Source organism: Mus caroli, unplaced genomic scaffold, assembly GCF_978045245.1.
Source record: "Mus caroli unplaced genomic scaffold, Mus_caroli_1 scaffold_17, whole genome shotgun sequence".
In the NCBI taxonomy this organism is placed as follows: Eukaryota; Metazoa; Chordata; class Mammalia; order Rodentia; family Muridae; genus Mus; species Mus caroli.
The window spans coordinates 94,985,189-95,003,767 of record NW_028227272.1 but is presented as its reverse complement, the minus strand read 5'-3'; the positions used below and the strand labels follow the sequence as shown (position 1 = coordinate 95,003,767).

The 18,579-nt window shown below is 44.8% G+C and overlaps 1 protein-coding gene across 3 annotated transcripts in view; it reads left to right on the top strand.

The window, feature by feature from the left end:
• Window positions 1-18,579, top strand: part of C2cd2 (C2 calcium dependent domain containing 2) — a 71,316-nt gene that overhangs the window by 46,890 nt on the left and 5,847 nt on the right. For all 3 annotated transcript variants that reach the window (XM_021185347.3, XM_021185345.3, XM_021185344.3), the window contains exons 8-13: window positions 197-261; window positions 2,634-2,758; window positions 3,461-3,635; window positions 4,688-4,801; window positions 9,420-9,547; window positions 10,770-11,094. In XM_021185347.3, the coding sequence (XP_021041006.1) occupies window positions 197-261; window positions 2,634-2,758; window positions 3,461-3,635; window positions 4,688-4,801; window positions 9,420-9,547; window positions 10,770-11,094 (932 nt within the window). The remainder of the gene's footprint in view (window positions 1-196; window positions 262-2,633; window positions 2,759-3,460; window positions 3,636-4,687; window positions 4,802-9,419; window positions 9,548-10,769; window positions 11,095-18,579) is intronic.

Genomic DNA, 18,579 nt, shown 5'->3' with positions numbered 1-18,579 from the left:
TGCAGTGTGTTTTTAATGACTGACAACCATGTGTCTTTAGTATAATATATATACTATATATATATATATATATATATATATACACACACACACACACACACACACACACACATACATGGCAGGGTGTGTGGAGTGGGAAACTCAACCCTACAGCATGGAGCTTTGGATGGCTCACATGGGTTTGTTCTTTTTGCAGTGAACTGAACGCCAAATCCAAGGAGCTGGTCCTGCAGATCTCACAGGATGGGTGCTCCTCAGAAGGTGGGTGGTGAATATGTAGAGAAGTGTTCCAGACGAGCACTCTGGTCTAGGCTCTGGAATGGGGAGGGGAGAAACCTGTGAAGGAGGCGGCCTCCTCCTCTGAACCACAGGTCTCCCAACTGAATGTTTGGTACAAAGTTAAGAATCAACAGTGTCATTCCTTTGGGGGTCATGCTTGTCTGGTTTTTAAACATTTTCCTTAATCATTATGTGTGTGAATATGTTGCCTGTCAAATATGCCTGTGCACTGTGTGCATGTAGTGCTTACAGAGGCCACAAGAGGGTGCCAAATCTTTCAGGACCAGATGGTTGTGAGCTTCTGTGTCAGGCTGGGAACTGAACCTGGGTCTTCTAGAAGAGTAGCCAGCATGCTTAGCACCTAATCATCTCCCCAGTCTCTACTGTTAAACTCCAGAATCTTTCTCCAATAATTTTTAAATTAGAGGAGCAATTTCAAACCATTCTACTCTTAACAGACTTCCATATATATATATATATATATATATATATATATATATATATATATATATAGTTTTGTTTTTCGAGACAGGGTTTCTCTGTATAACCCTGGCTGTCTTAGAACTCACTCTGTAGGCCAGGCTAGCTTTGAGCTCAGAAATCCGCATGCCTCTGCCTCCCAAGTGCTAGGATTAAAGGCATGCACTACCACTGCCTGGTGCTTCAATTTTTTAAAATTAAAAAAAAAAAAAAAGTAACAAGCCAGGTAGTGGTGGTTTACTCCTTTAATCCCAGCATTTGGGAGGCAGAAGCAGGTGTGTATCTATGACTTTGAGGCCAGCCTTGTCTACAGATGGAGTCCAGAACAGCCAGGGATACACAGAGAAACCCTGTCTCAAACAAACAATACACTTTCCCATCATAGCTATTGTTAGCCCTAGCAGCGCCTGTCCTAATGTCCCTCTCTATAAGTTTCAGCTGATGTTTCCTTACAGAATAAGTCCCTTGGCTGAATTTAAAATGAACACACGAGGGCTGGAGAGATGGCTCAGTAGTTAGGAGCACTGACTGCTCTTTTAGCAACTACATGGTGGCTCTGTAATGGGATCCGATGCCCTTTTCTGGTGTCTGAAGATGACTACAGTGTATTCATATAAAGTGAACAAATCTTTAAATATATATATATACACACACACACACACACACACAAACACACACACACATGATTCAGACAGAGGAAATCAACAGTCTAGGGTAAAGTCACCAACATAATCATGGATCTATGTTTGTTAGATTTTTTTGTTTTTACATTCTTTTGTGGTGTGTCTGTGTAGGTTCGAGGACAGCTTGCAGAAGTTGATTCTCTTTCTATCTTGGGGGGGGGGTCATGGAAATCAAGTGTAATTTGTCAGGCTTGGTGACAGGTGCCTTTACCTGATGAACCATCTTGCTGGTCCTTAAATTATTTTTTTCTTTCATTTTGTGGTGCTGGGCTTCAAGCATGTTAGATAAAGTGTTGTACCACTGAGTTACACTCTCAGACCTCTTGGATGTTAAAATCCACACAAACATTAAAATTGGGAAGGTAGAGACCATTGGCCTATCCAGCTGTACCATTGAGTCTCTTGGTGAGTCTTCTGAAGGGAAGTTGGAAGGCAAGAGTTTGAGCAGATGTTCATGTCCTAGTTACTGTTAAGAGTTCTGTTCTAGCCTTTTGGAATTATCTGTCTTTAGATGCCTGGGGAGGTGATAAGAAAAACTCGATCTTCCTTGAGTGGTTATATAGGACACCCTGCATCAGGCTACCTTTAACTTCTCATTCCTCCCAGTCCCTGCTCCTGGTGGCCCACTCTCCTCTATTCCAAGGCAGCCGGGTATAGTCTGTGAAACTGCAGCTTTACAGAAGCCATGTAGAGTATGCCCATGCAGCCTGTGTTTAAATTCTCATTCTGAATATTTGCCCTGTTGCTCATAATCTTTGTGTGATTAGTCATTACACCCCTATCTGTCTCCCTCTTCCTCCTTTCTCACCCTCTTTCTCCTTACTTATTCTTGCTTCTCACATACAGGGCACACATTCTATAGCAGGTCACTGTCATCATGCCTTGACCCCTCCATCCTTGCCCAGGACATTTAGTAGTCACACCACTACCACCACCACCACCTCCACCACCACCACACACATCTGTTTTCCAGTTTCTGTCAGTGGTTCAAGGATGGTTGGTGCAGTTCTACACCCTGTGTGCTTTGGATATTGCCTTTGGCAGGCCTGGCATGTAGCCCCATTCCCTCTGGAATGCCCACAACCTCTTTATGTTTGGTGATACTAACACTGTGTAGTGAACCTAACGGAACACTCCTCAGGGTGTGTGACTGGAAACATCACCATTGTTCTTTCTTGTCTTCCACTCTAGGTCTGTTGGGGATAGCAACCATTCACCTGGATCTATTTAGGAAGCAGCCTAATGGCCCACAGACCTTCAGACTGATCAGTGGGACAGAGCCTGACAGCTTGGTGTTGGGCTCAGTCACCGCAGAGGTATGGTGGCATGTTCTCTGATGCTACAGCCCAGTCTCCTGCCTGCCAGGACTCACTGTTGTCTCCATATGACATGCTGAGCTTACCCACGATGTCCTGTTCTCACCATGGGCTTCAGGCTCAGGTGGACACATCTTGCCAGGACTGGCTTAAGGTGGCTTAAGCTGGCTACTGTAGGAGATGACCTTTCCCAGTGTCATCTCAGCTAACCCAGCTGCCCTCCTTTTAACTTGGGTCTAAGTCAGTCCAGGTTGATTTAAAAAGAAAAAGTAATATGGGTGAAGAAACTAAAGTAGAGGTTATTGGGGGTGGGGGGAGTGTACTGCAGCCAAGTCAGCCTGTTGTTACTGTCTGCAGAGTACATATTTGCAGGTCTACAGCTGTAGTTTGCACCAACCAGTCTGAAAATATTCAGGGAAAAACAAACAAATAAAAATCATCCAAACTACATCAAACTGAACAAGTATATACCTTTTTCCTCTTACCATAATTCCTTGAGCAGTACAGAAAAATAGCTATTCCCTTGCATTTTTGTTGTATTTGGTTTGAGAGGTCATCTAGAGGTCATTACTATACCAGGAAAGGACATGGGTATTCTGTGACACCATGTTCTGTGTGTGGGTGGTGGCCTAGAGAGCGTGGGAAGCAGTTGTCCGTGGAATCTCCTCTGTGTTTCATAATGAATGTCTGTCTTTGCCATAGTTTTCTTACGTAGAACCTGGGGAGCTGAAATCCTGGCCAGCTCCTCCCCCTGTTTCTGCTGCAAAGATAGAAAAGGACCGTACGGTGATGCCATGTGGGACTGTGGTCACCACTGTCACTGCTGTGAAGACCAAACCTCGGTTTGACACTGGGAGGGCAACTCCACTGAACTCAGGTGAGACCAGAGTACATTCTCATTGCAGGAGATCCACAGGCTCCCAGCCTCTGGGGTGGGTGTGGGTGGGGCTCGCCCTGCAACACTGAGCATCGTGGGATTCAGTGTCAAGGCTTAGCAAAGAAGTCTGGTGGCCTGGAAAAAGAGGGGGGAGGGGAGGGAAGGAGAGATGGGGGTGGAGAGAGGGAGAGATGGGGGTGGAGAGAGGGAGAGGGAGTTGAGAGAGACACACACACAGATGAGAGAGACAGAGACAGAGAGAGAGAGAGAGAGAGAGAGAGAGAGAGAGAGAGAGAGAGAGAGAGAATGTTATGAGACAGAGATGAGGTTCTCCCAGCCACATGGAACTCAGAACTCCATTATACTCATGATTATTACAAGACTAATACAGGTAACTGAATGTATGTTAAACACCACTGATAAAGAGGCATGGTGTGGGCTGAAGATGTGGCTCAGCTGGGCAGTATTCATCTAGTATAGAGGAAGCCCTGGATTGGATCCCAGAATTGTATCAAGTAGACATAGTGGCACACATTTGTAATCCCAGAACTGAGGAAATGGAGGTAGAAGGATCAGGAGTTCAAGTCATTCTTGCCTAACATGAAATATTATCCAACCTGGGATGTATGATGCTGTGTCTCAAAAAAACAAACAAACAAACAAAAAAAGCTTTGGATTTTTTGTTTTTTGTTTTGTTTTTTAAATGAAGCCAGCACAAACCTTTCTTTTGCATTGTAGCTAGCCCCTGGGTGGTCAAAAGAAAAATACATTATTATACCTTCCCAAAGTAGCTCCCATGGCACAAGTCATGGACCCACAATTCACATGAGAACTCTAGTTTTATTAAAATGTCTCTGAATTTTTGCTCAAATCTAGACCCCCAGCCCCACTTTTGCCAACGCAGTGGAAGAGCCGAATGTGTGAGTCTAAAAGCCCAGCTACAGCCAGTAATAACTGCAGGGCCTCAAGGTGCACTAGAGGCTTCCCCTAGCTTTCTAGAATCTTCTGTTGAAAATTTGCATGCCCTTGCTGATGGAGTCTTGTTCTTGCAGAGTCCCCTGTGAGGACACCCGTCACAGTGAAGGTCATTGAGAAGGACATCTCTGTCCAGGCCATTTCTTGCCACAGTGCCCCCGTCAGTAAGACATTCTCCTCTTCAGACACGGGTAAGATATCTGTGTACTTCTGAGCTTTAGGAGTGAGGGTTTCCTTCTCCCCTACCTGCTCGGGCATCTTTGGTTTGGTAGCAAATAGAAAATGAAAAAAACTGGGAATGTCAGGTAAAGGGAGACTGAGGACATAGCTGGGCCCCTTGGTAACTTTATGAAAGCTATCTTACCATTTGGCGTGTGGATGATGTCAGAGCCATTGGGTGAGCGACACTGGGGACAGCATGGCCTGGATGCTGTGCTTTCTCCACACTGTCCACACAAGCATTTGAGAGTCGTTTTCTGAGCTCTCTGGGTAATTTTTTAAAGTTATTTTTACAAAGCTGCAATCAATCAGTTGACAGAAACAGCTTCATGGTGGGAAAGCTTATTTTGGCTCCAGTTTCAGTCCCTCATGGGGTTGGGGGGGAGGCACGACTGTGTAAACACATAAGGAGCCAGGATCATATCAGACCAGGAAGTAAAGAGATTCTAAACCCAGGGCTATCCCCTTCAAAGCCTGTCCCTAGTGTCAGATGTCTGCCAGCTAGGCTCCACCTTCTAAAGGTTCCACAGCCTCCCAAAATAGTGCCATTGGCTGGGGAACAAGTGTTCATAACATGAGCCTATCTAAGCCATAGTATTGCATCCTGGCTCCAAAGGTTCATAGTCATCTTATAATGCAAAATACAATTAGTTTAAGAGTCCCCATAAACCTAATAGTTCCAACACTGTTCAAGGATCTGAGTATAGCGTTTTGTTTTTGAGATTCAGGGATGTCACTTAGTTGTGAGCCCCTGTAAAACCAAAAGGAGAGTTAGATATTTCCAGACTACAAGGGTACAGAGTAATTGTGCCCATTCAGAATGGAGAAATGAGGGAATGGGAGGAAATTTTAGACCAGAGGGAAACTGAACTGTATCAGGGCACTGAATGCTGTAGTCCTGTGTTTGGCATTTAATGCATGTGGTGGAAATGGAGTACCAATAGACACAGACAATTCCACTCCTGCACATTTGCCATTTGCAACCCATGTGGCCTGTCTCTTGGGCTAACTCCACTTATTACCTACAGCTTTCCTTGGGACATGTCTTATAGTCCTGGCATTGCCAACATTCTGGGGTCTCTACTGCAGCTTAGGCTTCATCCTCAGAGATTCTGCCCAATGAGATGCTCCCCACAGGAAACCTGAAATGAATAGTACTTGGCCCTACACACTTTCCTTAATTTAGGTGCAACCCTGTATGATCCCATAACACCTGTTTACTGCATGCTTGAAAACCTAGCACTAAGTGGACAACCCTACGTTTCACTGATCACTTGATAGGTAGCTAGGCCTTCCTAGTATCATGACCACGGTGACTTCTAAGTGCCTAGATGAGTGAACCTGTGACACATTTCTCTATGAAGCCCCATTCAAGTATCTTTCGAATGAATACATAGTTTTATATGCTGGAGGCATCAGGTCTCACCAATTCCTGAAATATCCTGAGAGCATCCTACATCCTAGTACACACTATTTGACTTCTTCCTAAATGGTGCTTAAATAACCATGGCCACACCTGTTTGAGATACTTTTCTTTCCTAACCAAACACTTCACTTTTCATGTCTTTCTGCTCTAATTTCTATTCTTACACCCCACTGTAAGCCTGGCTAAAGCAGCCAGTAGTAACCATGCCATGGCCTGAATGCTGCACTATGAATTCGCTTCTTTTAGTCCTAGAACATAAGTAAACTATAGGCAAATTCTGTGCCAAAATGTAACACAGATAGTTTCTAATCCTGTTCCCAGTGGAGTCCTTGTTCCCATTCCAAACTCACTGTTTCTCTCAGCACTCAGGTCTTCCATACAACCACAGGAATAAGTCTAAGGGCTAATTACAGTAGTCTAGAACCTTTCTTCCTTTTCAAAAATATTTTAATGTTTTGATTCAGTGTATTTTGATCATATCCGTGATCACAACTCCCCAGTCCCCATCTTCTCAGACCTCCCCCAACACAAACCCTCCCACCTCATGTCTCATTCTGTTTTGTTTTGTTTTTTTAATAAACTGAGTCCCTACATGTATGAGGGGCCATCCACCAGAGCATGGTTAACCTACCAATGACTACAATCCTTCCTGCCTCGAGCAGTAACCCAGTAGCCCTTCCGCTATGAACAGAGCGATGAACCCGCTCATGCATGTGGAATGTTGCCTGGCTTGATCTTGTGCAAGTAATCACTCCTGCTGTGCTTCCTGAGTACCAAGGCCGTTTCATATCCAGAGCACAGCAGTTTACAGCCCTCTTTCCTGGCCTCTAGCTTTTTCCTCCTCTGCTTCCAGAGTGTTCCCTGAGCCTTGGGGAGATCGTTTATTCTCAGAAAATTTTCTTTTATGAGTCTCTGCATTGACCATTGCCAAAGGAGGCTTCTCTGACAAAAGTTGAGGTTGACACTAATTTGAATGAGAACAAATATTTTTGCCTCTATCCATTTAGCAAAGCAACAGTAGACAGTTCCTCCTAATCTGGGCTTTTGACCAAGTTTATAGGATCAGGAGTCAATTCCTTCCTGTGCAGCTGACTTCAAATCCAAAAGGCAGAAGGTTACCCCGTAGTAGTCATGCCACTATTGCACTAGTCATACATCTTGCCTGTCAGGTCAGTACAGAAGAATGCAGAGTTTCTGCTGTGTAAGCCCACTGATTCTTTTTCTCCCCCAGCTGCCTGCATAGCACCTTCTAGCAGGGAGGAGGTTTTCAGGTCAGTTCCAGCTTTCTCTATGTTCTAACTGAAAGTGTGTTGTGTCTTCAACAGTAGGTCTTACCTTCTAGTTTCGGTGAGCCACAAGAGCAATGGCAATAGCCTGTGTCATTTTGTGAGCCTCCAGGGCTTCTTCAGGGGTTTTTCTAGTTCACATATCCAAATTCTTCCACCATTCCTTCCACAAGTCAGTTCCAAAGGCCCAAACCACATAGGTTTCACAGAAGCAACAACCCACTTTTGTACCAATTTTTCTGGATTAATAATTTTGTATATTCTGTACCACTATGACAAAGGGATCTGGCAGAAACATTAAAAGGGAGAAAAGGATTGTTGTAGCTCACTTTTTAAAGAGTAAGTGCATAGTAGCCAGAGTTTGTGACAGAGCCTGCTCACATCATGGCTAACCAGGAAGCAGAGAGGAAGTTCAAGGTTCCATCCCCAAATGTATTATAGCCTCCAGAGTAGCACCACCATCTCAGAAGGCCCCCTAAATACTGGCCTCTCAGAGACATTTCACATTCAAGCTGTGACAGTTCCAATTCTGTATTTTTGTATCTTCCTGTCTAGACGTCAGTGTGAGGACCTGAGCTTAATCTGTAGTACCCACCTAAAAAGCAAGGAGTGGCTGAACAAGCACTCCTTTAAGCCCAGCTCTGGGGCCAAGTGTGTAACTGTAGAAACCATCCCCTGTGACCTATGGCCCTGGCTGATGCCCTGCTCTTAAAACAGCTTTATTATCCTGGTTCCTTCATTTGCTTCTGCAGTTCTGGGAATCAAACACAAAGCCTTGTGCATGCTATGCAAGTGCTGTATCATTGAGCTACATCCTGAATCCCTTTTTGTCATGTTTCATTTTACCTTAGCAGAATAATATAAGCTATAAGTACAAGCTCTCTGGAGGAGAGACCCCTCTCCACCTAGCCACCTACCCAATGGCCTGGCATCTTGTCAAGTGGAGATCTTTTTTTTAAAGAAAGAAAAGAAAAAAGAACTCACCTGATGGAGCTAGGGATGAGCAAATGACAAAACACGCAGGCTCCGTCAGCAGTACTTAATACATTTATGACACAGGAAGGGCCAGCTCTTAATAGCTTTATTGGCTTCCTTGGATTCATGTTCTGTGTCAGCCACTTCTGGAGGGAGGAGGAGTTATGTGCCTTTGTGAGGTCCAAATTTTCCCAATGTTTAAAACTTTCTTTTCTTCTCTCTCTTCTTCTCTCTCTCTCTCTCTCTCTCTCTCTCTCTCTCTCTCTCTCTCTCTCTCTCTCTCTCTCTGTATGTGTATGAGAGAGAAAGAGAGAGAGAGTAAGAATGAATGAATGAATGTGAGGGTCAGAGGACAGCCCACAGGAATCTGTTCTCTCCTTTCCCCACTGGGTCCAAGGGATCAAACTAAGGTTAGATCATTAGACATAGTGCCTTTTCTTCCACCCTGCTCCCGAGTCAGGGTTTCTCTGTGTAGCACTGGCTGCCCTGGAACTCACTTTGTAGACCAGGCTGGCCTCGAACTCAGAAAACTGTCTGCCTCTGCCTCCCGAGTGCTGGGATTAAAGGCGTGTGCCACCACTGCCTGGCCATAGTGCCTTTACTTCCTGTACCGTATCCTCTTGCCCACAATTTATTAATTTTTGTCTGCTGACCTTTGCCATTTTACATAGCCCTCTTAAAGTTTTACCAGAACCAGGCCTTGCCTGTTCATTTACAGGTGGCTCCTAGCTGCTTCTACTTTATGGTGAGATGAGTTGAAAAAACCTCAACCCCTTATTTTCTCCCTCCTTCCAAATGCTTGCCAACCACTGCTTGTAGACTGTTTCTGCCCCCGTGCTATGGGGGTTCGCTTGGAGCTTGTGAGGTTTTCTACTGAACTCGGTGCTACTTTCCTTCTGGCAGAACTGTTGGTGCTGAATGGCTCAGACCCTGTGGCTGAAGTCGCCATTCGGCAGCTCAGCGAGTCCTCGAAGCTGAAACTCAAGTCCCCACGGAAGAAAAGCACCATCATAATTTCAGGGATCTCCAAGGTAGGTGAGGGAAGCAGCAGGAGGTGGGAGTCTGTCAGCATATTATCTCAGTTCCCCATTCATCCAGAAGGTCCCCTCTGCAGAGCCCAGTTCCTTCCCAAGAGAGAGTTGGTTACCTCTGGGGCCACAGGAGTCCTTTGTCTTGCTGATACAGGAAGGTAGCAGCTGCCTGCTGGGTGATGCTCTGAGGCTTGAGAGCTTGGCGAGTCATTTCTAGAATGACGACTAAGATAGAAATAAAAGCACATGTAAGACCCCTGTGGTGAAGTCTCCGCCTAGTTGCCTCCCAGGGTTACTTTTTCTGTGAGATTACTCATTTCTAAAACATTTAAATATTTTGCAAAAAAAATATGTGTATTCCTTTCTGTTATCTGATAGAAATAAAGGTTATTCTACAAAATGTTCCAGTTCAGTTCCCCTGTTCTTCTACTCTGTGGTATCTTCATGGAGCATAAGGTGGGAGTGAACTGCCTCTGATGGCAGCCGTGCCATTGGGCTGCAGAACAGGCTAGATCTTCAGTTTAAGGGGTCATGCAAAAAAAAAAAAAAAAAATCCTGGTTCTTTCTAGACATTTCCAAATAGGCAGATGGAGAGAGAACTGCAGTGAGTGACAGAGTAGGTAGCTGTGGTCATGATTAGAGAGGATAGATTGGATCTTACAAGGTCATCAAGAGGGTGGTGAGGAGAGCATGCTGGAAGTCACCCTCGCTGTTGCTGACAGGGGCCAATAGTGAGTCACCATAGCTGGTGGTGCTACACTGTGTGGGTAGCCTGGGCCCAGGACTCCAAGAGAAGCTCATTGGTGTTCTTAAACACCAAGGCGGGGGATGTCTCTTCTTAGTCTGGCTTCTTCAGCCACTGGAGTGGGAGAGGCAGGTCTCTGGTGCCAGCAAGGCCAAATAGTAGAAGCTCTTATTCAGTCTGGGTTTGATAAATGAGCAAGAGGAGGATAACCATGGCTGTCTGCTCTCTACCTTCTGGCTTTGCTTCGGAACTATCAGCTAATCCTCACATTTAATATCTGTAGGCCACTCTGATTAGTAATTTGATTGGCATAGTTGTATTAGTATCATCAGGCACTTCTGTAAGCTGGTTCATCTTCAACTGTCACTTAGCCAACACCAAACCCTCCCTCCCTCTCTCCCTCCCATGCACTCTTGTTATATCCCTGGGATGGCTTTTCGTTTGCCCTCAACCTCTGTTGTACATCTCCCCTGACAGACCTCACTATCTCAGGACCACAATGCTGCCCTCATGTTGGACTACGCAGCTTCTATGGACAGCACCAACCAGGGGGATGCCACGTCTGCTTTGTGCCATACAGAGGCCACTGAAGCCTCTGCCACCACCCCACCTGAAGAAAATGAGCCAGCCCAGACCCTACCTGCCCTCAAGCCTAGAGAGAATGATCTAGATTCCTGGGACCTGGAGAAGGAGTCTCCAGTAGCATCATGGAGCGGTCCAGCCTTGCAGGAGCCTGACGGGGATGAACTATCCGAGAGCTCCCTGAGTACTTCAGAGCTAGGAGCTATGAAGAAACATAAAGGTACCTATTTCCAAGCCTCTAGCTTCTCACTTGGGCTCCCCTCTCTGTGTCCTCCTATGCTGGCCTCCCTCCCTTTTGTCCTCTATGAGGCTGTCCCAGTCTCATCCCCCCCATCCCAGTCTGTTCAGCTACTGAGAGTTGGAAAGAAGGTGGGAAGCTTGCATGTGAGTAGCTGGGGCTTCATCTCTGCACCTGGGGGCCACTGTGTTTTCATGACTCCAACCACCCTCCCTGTCCGCTTCTCTCCAGCTGGAAGCAGAGCTATCCAAGGCTTTAGAGTGTCATCAGGATGCCATAGTGGCCAGGAGCAGAACAGAGTGAACAGAGGTTGGCAGCTCACCTTATTTGCCTAAGTCTCTTCCTCCAGCTAGAACCAAACCAGACCCCACCACATGGAGTCAGCAGGATCTATAAGGAAAGAGACTCCTAGAATAACTACCCACTGTCATGATGTATGTAGTTATAAAGGCATTCATTAGCACACTCAGTCCTTTCTCATGAACAATGGGCCCTTATTTAAGAATTATACATTTCTTGAGGGTGTACACTTGGTCCCAGACCTTTGTCTCATAGTCACTTTTCGCAACTGCTCCAGGACTTAGAAACTTCACATTCACTGAGTGTGAAGACTTGGGGACCATAACCTACTATCCACATCCTTGCAAGATGAGGGCTGAAAGAGGCCCCTGCATTAATCCAGGAGCTGTGGTGGGACTCAATATCCACTTCTAGTTCTGCCTTCTATCTGGGGCTCCAAGGCCCACTTCTCTCCATCAAGTTCTTAGGACCCCCTTGGAATGCACTGGACAAGAAGCTTAGCCATGCTAGGGGTTAGGAATGCTGGCTGCCTACTTTTGTTAGGAATATGTGGGGTTTCCTGCTGGATATTTTGCCTCAAGGAGGACATAGGTAATGTCTACAGACAGCTGTGGTTTTACAACCAGGAGATGGGGTACTATTGGCCCCGAATGGGTAGATGCCACAGGTGCCACACTCCTTAGGGACATAGCATAGACACCACCACACAGCAGAGCACAAGTCCCAGGTGCTGAGGTTGAGAACCCACCCTCGGTGCTCCACCTCTTCTCTGCTCATCTCTTAGCCGTCGATGGGTAGCTGCTTCCCTGTGACTTGTGCCAGTACCAAGTGGAGAAAGATAGGGGAGGAATTGCACATCAAAAGAGGAAAGAAAGAGGTTGTTCCTGGGGGAAGATTTTAGATCATCCAGGTTACTTCCTACAGCCTGTCCTTGGGGACCTTCAGCTGAACCCTGTGTCCTCTCTTGGTGTGAGCTGTGGCCCAGGATGTCAGGTAGACTGTCTACTGGCCACCCTATATACATACTCTAGCCAGGTCTTTGTCCTGAGGGTCAAAGAGGGTCAAAGGAGCCTCTGGGAGGTTGCTGGGAAAGTCAGCAGGGAGGAACAGGGGACACTGGAGGATATCCTGTGTTTCACTTCATTTTGAGTCAGTGGTCTATATCCTCATGTCCCTAAAGAATCCAAACCTCCTCTTGTGCTCTCCAGAGTTTCTCAGAGTTGCCAAGCCTACCGCCCCAGTACATCCATCCAGTGCCGCTTTGCTTTCTTCCAGCCTTTCCTGCTCCCACTTGCTCTCATCTCCTTTGGGGCCCCTCCTTGCTGAGCATCTTCCATCCTTCTTCCCTCACTGGCCAGACAGATGAATGCCTCTTAGGAATCAGGTTCTGGCCCATCCTCTAGGGGCTGGAAATAGCCTCTGTGCATGTGAGCTTCCCCACAGACCCAGGATACTGGGGAAAGTGCAAACATGTTTGGCTGGTATGTGTGTTTCACTCCTGGCTACTCTGGAAGCAGAGGTTGAACCTGCCCTTGGGTCCTTAGAGTGCCTTGACTTAGTTTTCTGAAAGGTAGTATTTGGCAATGTCTTAAAAAGTATTTTGTGGGACCTAGGCATGGTAGCGCATGCCTTTAATCCCACCACTTGGGAGGCAGAAGCAGAAGAATCTCTGACTTCAAGGCTAGCCTGGTCTACATAGTGAGTTCTAGCCCAGCCAGAACTACATGGTGAAAGATTGTTTAGAATATGAATGTGTGTATATATACATATAGATATATACATATATAGATATAGATATATTCCCTAGCCCCATATATATAATATATGAATAGGTACACACACACACACACACACATATTTAAGATTCTGCCAGCTAACCTCCCAAGATAAGTACAAAACTTCTAGAAACCACAAGATGAAACTAGCTAGTTGGTGAGCTGCAGATTTAATGGAACATTTTGTCAAAAAACAATGGTGGGGAATAATGGAGGAGGATACCACACATTGACCTCTGACCTCCACACAGATATACAGATGAGTACACTTGCACATACACCACACACACACACACACACACACACACACACACACATACACACACACACACACACACACACACACACACACACTTAGTTTTCATCCTGCACTTTCTAGAAGCTTTGTATTTAGCTTGAGAGATTGGCAGAATCTTAAATAGGTCTAAGCTGACTTGTCAAACCATTTTCATTTTATGCCAGTTTTTTTTTTTCCCCAAAACTGGTGCTACAGGGAATGGCTTGATGGGATTTAGTTTTATTTGTTTTGTATTTATTTATTTTATGTATATAGGTGTTTTGTCTGCATGTATATTTAGGTATTACTTACATGCTTGTAGAGGTGAGAAGAGAGTCTTCCATCTCCTGGAATTGGAGTTAAGGTAGTTGTAAGCTACCCTGTGGGTGCTGAAAAAGAACCCAGGTCCTCTGGAAGGGAACAGAGGTTAAGCCAGTGCTCTTAATCTTTTTGCCATCTCTCCAGCCTCCAGGATTTGGTTTTAAATTAAGGTAGACATACATGACTTGCAAACCATCTTCTCCTCCTGGTATACTGAGAAGAATGTTGGAGGCTTCAAGAAAGTCCATCTAACTGGAATTCTCCAAGACTTTTGCTGACTGGAAATTTACATATTATTATACTTCAGCCAAAACGGAAAATAGATTCCCCGAAGTTCAGAGTTATTTTAAATTCAAAAAGCAGGAGTGGGGATGTAGCTCAGTGGTAGAATGCTTTATATAGCATGCATGAGGCCCTGGGTTTGTTCCCAGTACTTGAAAAAGAAAACAATACTGCCGTAGCTGTGTGACAATAAGCCCATTGGAACTGTGCACATAGGTCTGGGGCAAATCTTAACCCTGTGTTCATCACAAATGCCCTAAGAGAAATTTGATAAAAAACTGGAAAGAAACATTGCCAAATATCTTGCATGGCAATTTTGCATTTTTGCATGTGTGTATATATGCATAAGTATATGCTCATGTGTGCATGAGTATATGTGTATATATGTGAATACTTGAAAGAACATTTGTGTATGTGAGAGCATGTATGTGTATATGCACATCTGTTCTCTAATGCATATGCATTACATGTATGTACAAAGTGTGAGCATGAATGTGCACTTATGTGAGTGTGTGGTATAAGTATGTGTATGTATATAAGTGTGAACATGTATGTGTATGAGCCTCTGCTTATATGTGCATATTTGTACATGTTTACACACGTGAGCATGTATGTGCATGAATCTGTGCTTATGTGTGCATGTGTACAAGTGTGAGCATGTGTTTATGAGTCTGAAGTCGTGTGTATGTGTGCATGCACATGTGTGCAAGTGTGTGAGCATGTGTGTACACAGGTATATGATACAGTGATTCCAGACTCTGACTTTCACTCTGACTCTGCTCTTGCGTGCTTTTCTTTTTTCCTCTCAACATCTCTGCATTTCGTGTTCGTTCCCTTTAACTTAAGAGGATCACTATGCCAACCAGAATTAATTACCTACACAGTAAGTTATTTCTTTGTCTTGCTTTTTTTTTTTAAGTTCTGCTTAATTGACTATGTGGAGCATGCCTAGTAGAGTTAAGGCTGTCCCTGCCTTTCTCCTTGCTCAGTGGCTTGACCTTTCCTTTGCTGATTTTCTGTGTTCCTAGCTTCTAGGTAGATTGTCACCTTCATCAACCATCAGACAGGAGTCTTCCTCTGTCCTCTGATGGAACAAAGCCACCTTGCTGTGATGGCTTAAGCTAGGTATCATCTGGGCAGCCTGACGGGGATAAGGAGCCAGGAAGGGATCCCTTCATTGGTTTCCTGTCCCTCCTATATTCATATTCATATTCTGTCTGAGGTTTCGTTTGAAATATCAGGCTGTGTTTGGGCATCAGAGCACATATTTTCAGGTTGCTAGGACCACTGTCTTCCTACTTGCAGATTTTTTTTTTTTTAAAGATTTATTTGTTATATGTAAGTACACTGTAGCTGTTTTCAGACACACCAGAAGAGGGCATCAGATCTCATTGCGGACTACTTGCAGATTTTAATACAGATTTTTCCATAGCCATTTATAGCTGTCCCTCTACAGAAATAAACAGGATAAATTTAGAAATGTGACAGCAGAGTTAGAATTTAGAATAATTCTCAAATTCCTCCTATTCATGTTCCAGTCTTCTTGGGGTGTTTTTAAAGGGAACTAAAACCAGGGAGAGAGTTTTCCCTGCTGTCGGTTCCCATTTAAAAAGTAAGTGATTTGCCTCAGATTTCTTGTAGCTTCAAATGAACATTTGAGAACACGGTATATGAAAATCAAACCAGGGCAGTCAGTGCTGGTGTCTCCTTAAATGCTGATTTATATGCTAGTCATACTCTATGAGAGCCAGTGTGATATTTTGGCATACAGACACTCACATAAAGATGAGTCAGGAGAGTTTTCTTCACTATAAGACTTTATGCATGGAGCGCCCCCTGCTTCTGTGTGTTCATAGGACTCACTGTGAACTGTGGTTATCTGCTATGCTAGAGAGCTGCAAATTTTCTCCCTATGAGTGACCTCCCTCTCTCTCTAACCCTCAGCCTCTAGAAGACTCTACCCACTGTCTTCTGAGCCAAGTTTCCTCTCTACTTTGTGGCTGTGCCTCTCTCTTGATTGCTGTGTATGTCTCTGGCCGTGGTTCTTCCAGAATTATTTGCCCAGTGGTAATTGTGGTAGACATCTTAGTTTGTGACTAGGGGTACAGTTCTGTGGTTCTATGGTAGAGGGTTTACTTGGTACCCTTCAGAGTGAATTGGATACCCAGCACCACAAGACAGAGACAGCTCTCTCTCTCTCTCTCTCTCTCTCTCTCTCTCTCTCTCTCACACACACACACACACACACACACACACACACAGCAGGGATCATTTATCTGAGTCTCTCCTCACAGGTGCAGTTTAGCTGCCAATGTCAAGGTGAATTTTCCTCATTGGAATATCTCATCCTCCCCACATCCTGGTATCCCTCTTTGGAGATAGAATTCTTCTGCAATCTTACCAAAAACCATGCCAGTGCCTTGCTTTATCCTCTGTCTGCATGCTTTTCCCTGAGACCATGAGGCACCCTTTGCTCCAGGCACCTAGTGGTTCCTTCTCAAGGGTAATATCATTGACATTCAAAGTCAGACTTTCCTTAGCAACACCAAAGAGCTAGACATAGGAACATTGGTTTCAGGGTCCAATCACCCTGGACTTACACATATGTCACTGTGTGACCTGAGTAGTCACTTCTCCAACTCTGATGTCCTCAATTTTCAGCAAGTCCCGCACCCCCAACTCAGTGGGAACCCTGAGTATGAAATAGGCCTCAGCACCCACATCAAAGTATGTCCTTCAGTCTGGAAACTCATGTCATCCCACAGAAGCCATAATCTCTAAGAAGGTCCAACAAACCAGTACAGGAAGATTGCCAGGGAGGTTAGGATAACATCCATTTCTGACTGATTTTTGAAAGTGTAGCTTAACAAACCAGCAGAGAGGCTGACACAATCATGAGGGAGGCTGGAAGAACAGACAACAGCCTGCTATAGGCCACAGCATGGTGTGGGGCTTTAGAACAGGTGCAGGCCTGCTGAATGGATGGTGTTGCTAAAATGGCAGTTCACACCTTGGACAGTTGTACACACAGCAAACACACACCTGAAGCTTTCCTTTTTCTTTCTTTTCTCTCTTCTAAATCTTTCTGAAGTTGATCTTAGCCAAACAGCTGAGAAACAATACAATCTAAGACTCTCAAGTCTATCAATCAGTCTTATACCCAAGTTGAAAGTCTTTGACACTTTAGGGCAGGAATTTTACTTTAGACATTCATTCCAAAATTTCTCTTGGGCAAATTGTAGTGATCACTAGGAAGTGTGAAGATTACCTTTTTAAATTACTTGAATATAGCCACCCAGTACCTGTCTTCACAGTCTGACTTCCTGCTTTAACCTGAGCTGATCTATGCTCGTGGCTGAATCATCTGTATTGTTTTAATTTTTTCCTGTTGCTGTGATAAAATATTCTGACAGAATCAACTTAAGAGAGGAAGGGTTTATTCTGGCTACAGGTCAAGGATACAGTACATCATGGTGGGGAAGTGAAAAACAACAGGAACTTGTAGCGGCTGGTCACATGGCATCAGCTGTCAGGCATCAAAGAAAGATGAATACAGTTCTATACAGTCTATATAGCTTCATATAGTGTATAGCTCCATACAGTCTATAGCTCCATATACTCTATAGTTTCATACAGTTCTGTATAGTCCAGGATCTCAGCCAGGAAGTATTGTCACCCAGAGTGGGCAGACCTTCCCACCTCAGTTAATACAATCAAGGTAATCTCCCACAGGTATGCCAAAACCCTGTCTCCCAGGTGATTCTAGATCCTGTCAGGTTGACACCTGACACTAACCATCGCATGTGCTCTTCGGACACATCACTCAGCTTTTGTGTCATTCACAACCCATGGTCACATGCCCCAGAGATAGTAAGATATGACACAACTTAAGACAGCTAACAAAAGAGAGCCAAGACAGCCCCTGACTTGGATATTGATGACTTGAGGCAGGGCAACCCCCATCAGCCAAATGAAATGTTCCTTCTTTAAGATGTCCCCAGATTCTGATTCTTCAGATGGCCCAATGTGAACCCAAGCCTTAGCATTTTTGATAAGATGCTGGCTGATTTTTTTCTTTTCCTAAGGATGAGGGCACAGCCCCACTGCTACTTCTCTGATGTTTGCTCTTCTGTCTGGCCAGGGTTTCATGAACCAAATAGGAAGCAGTTCCTGGTTATCATCTTCATCCAGATACTTCTGTTCTCTGTCCTGGATATATTCATGTTTGTGGGGCTGTAGCAAAGTACCATGAACCTAGTGTTTCAAAAAGAAGCTTCATGATCTTTTATTTCTAAATGCAAGCCTTAGATGTTAATGTCCATTGAACTGGCTCCTTCTGAGGCCAGGAGGAAAAAACTGCCCATGGCCTTTCCTCGCTTCAGGAGTTCGCAACAATCCTTGGCCTTCTGTGTCTTGTAGGCATCCCAGTCTTAGTTCGCAACAATCCTTGGCCTTCTGTGTCTTGTAGGCATCCCAGTCTTTGCCTTATCCCAGTCTTTGCCTCACCTCCTC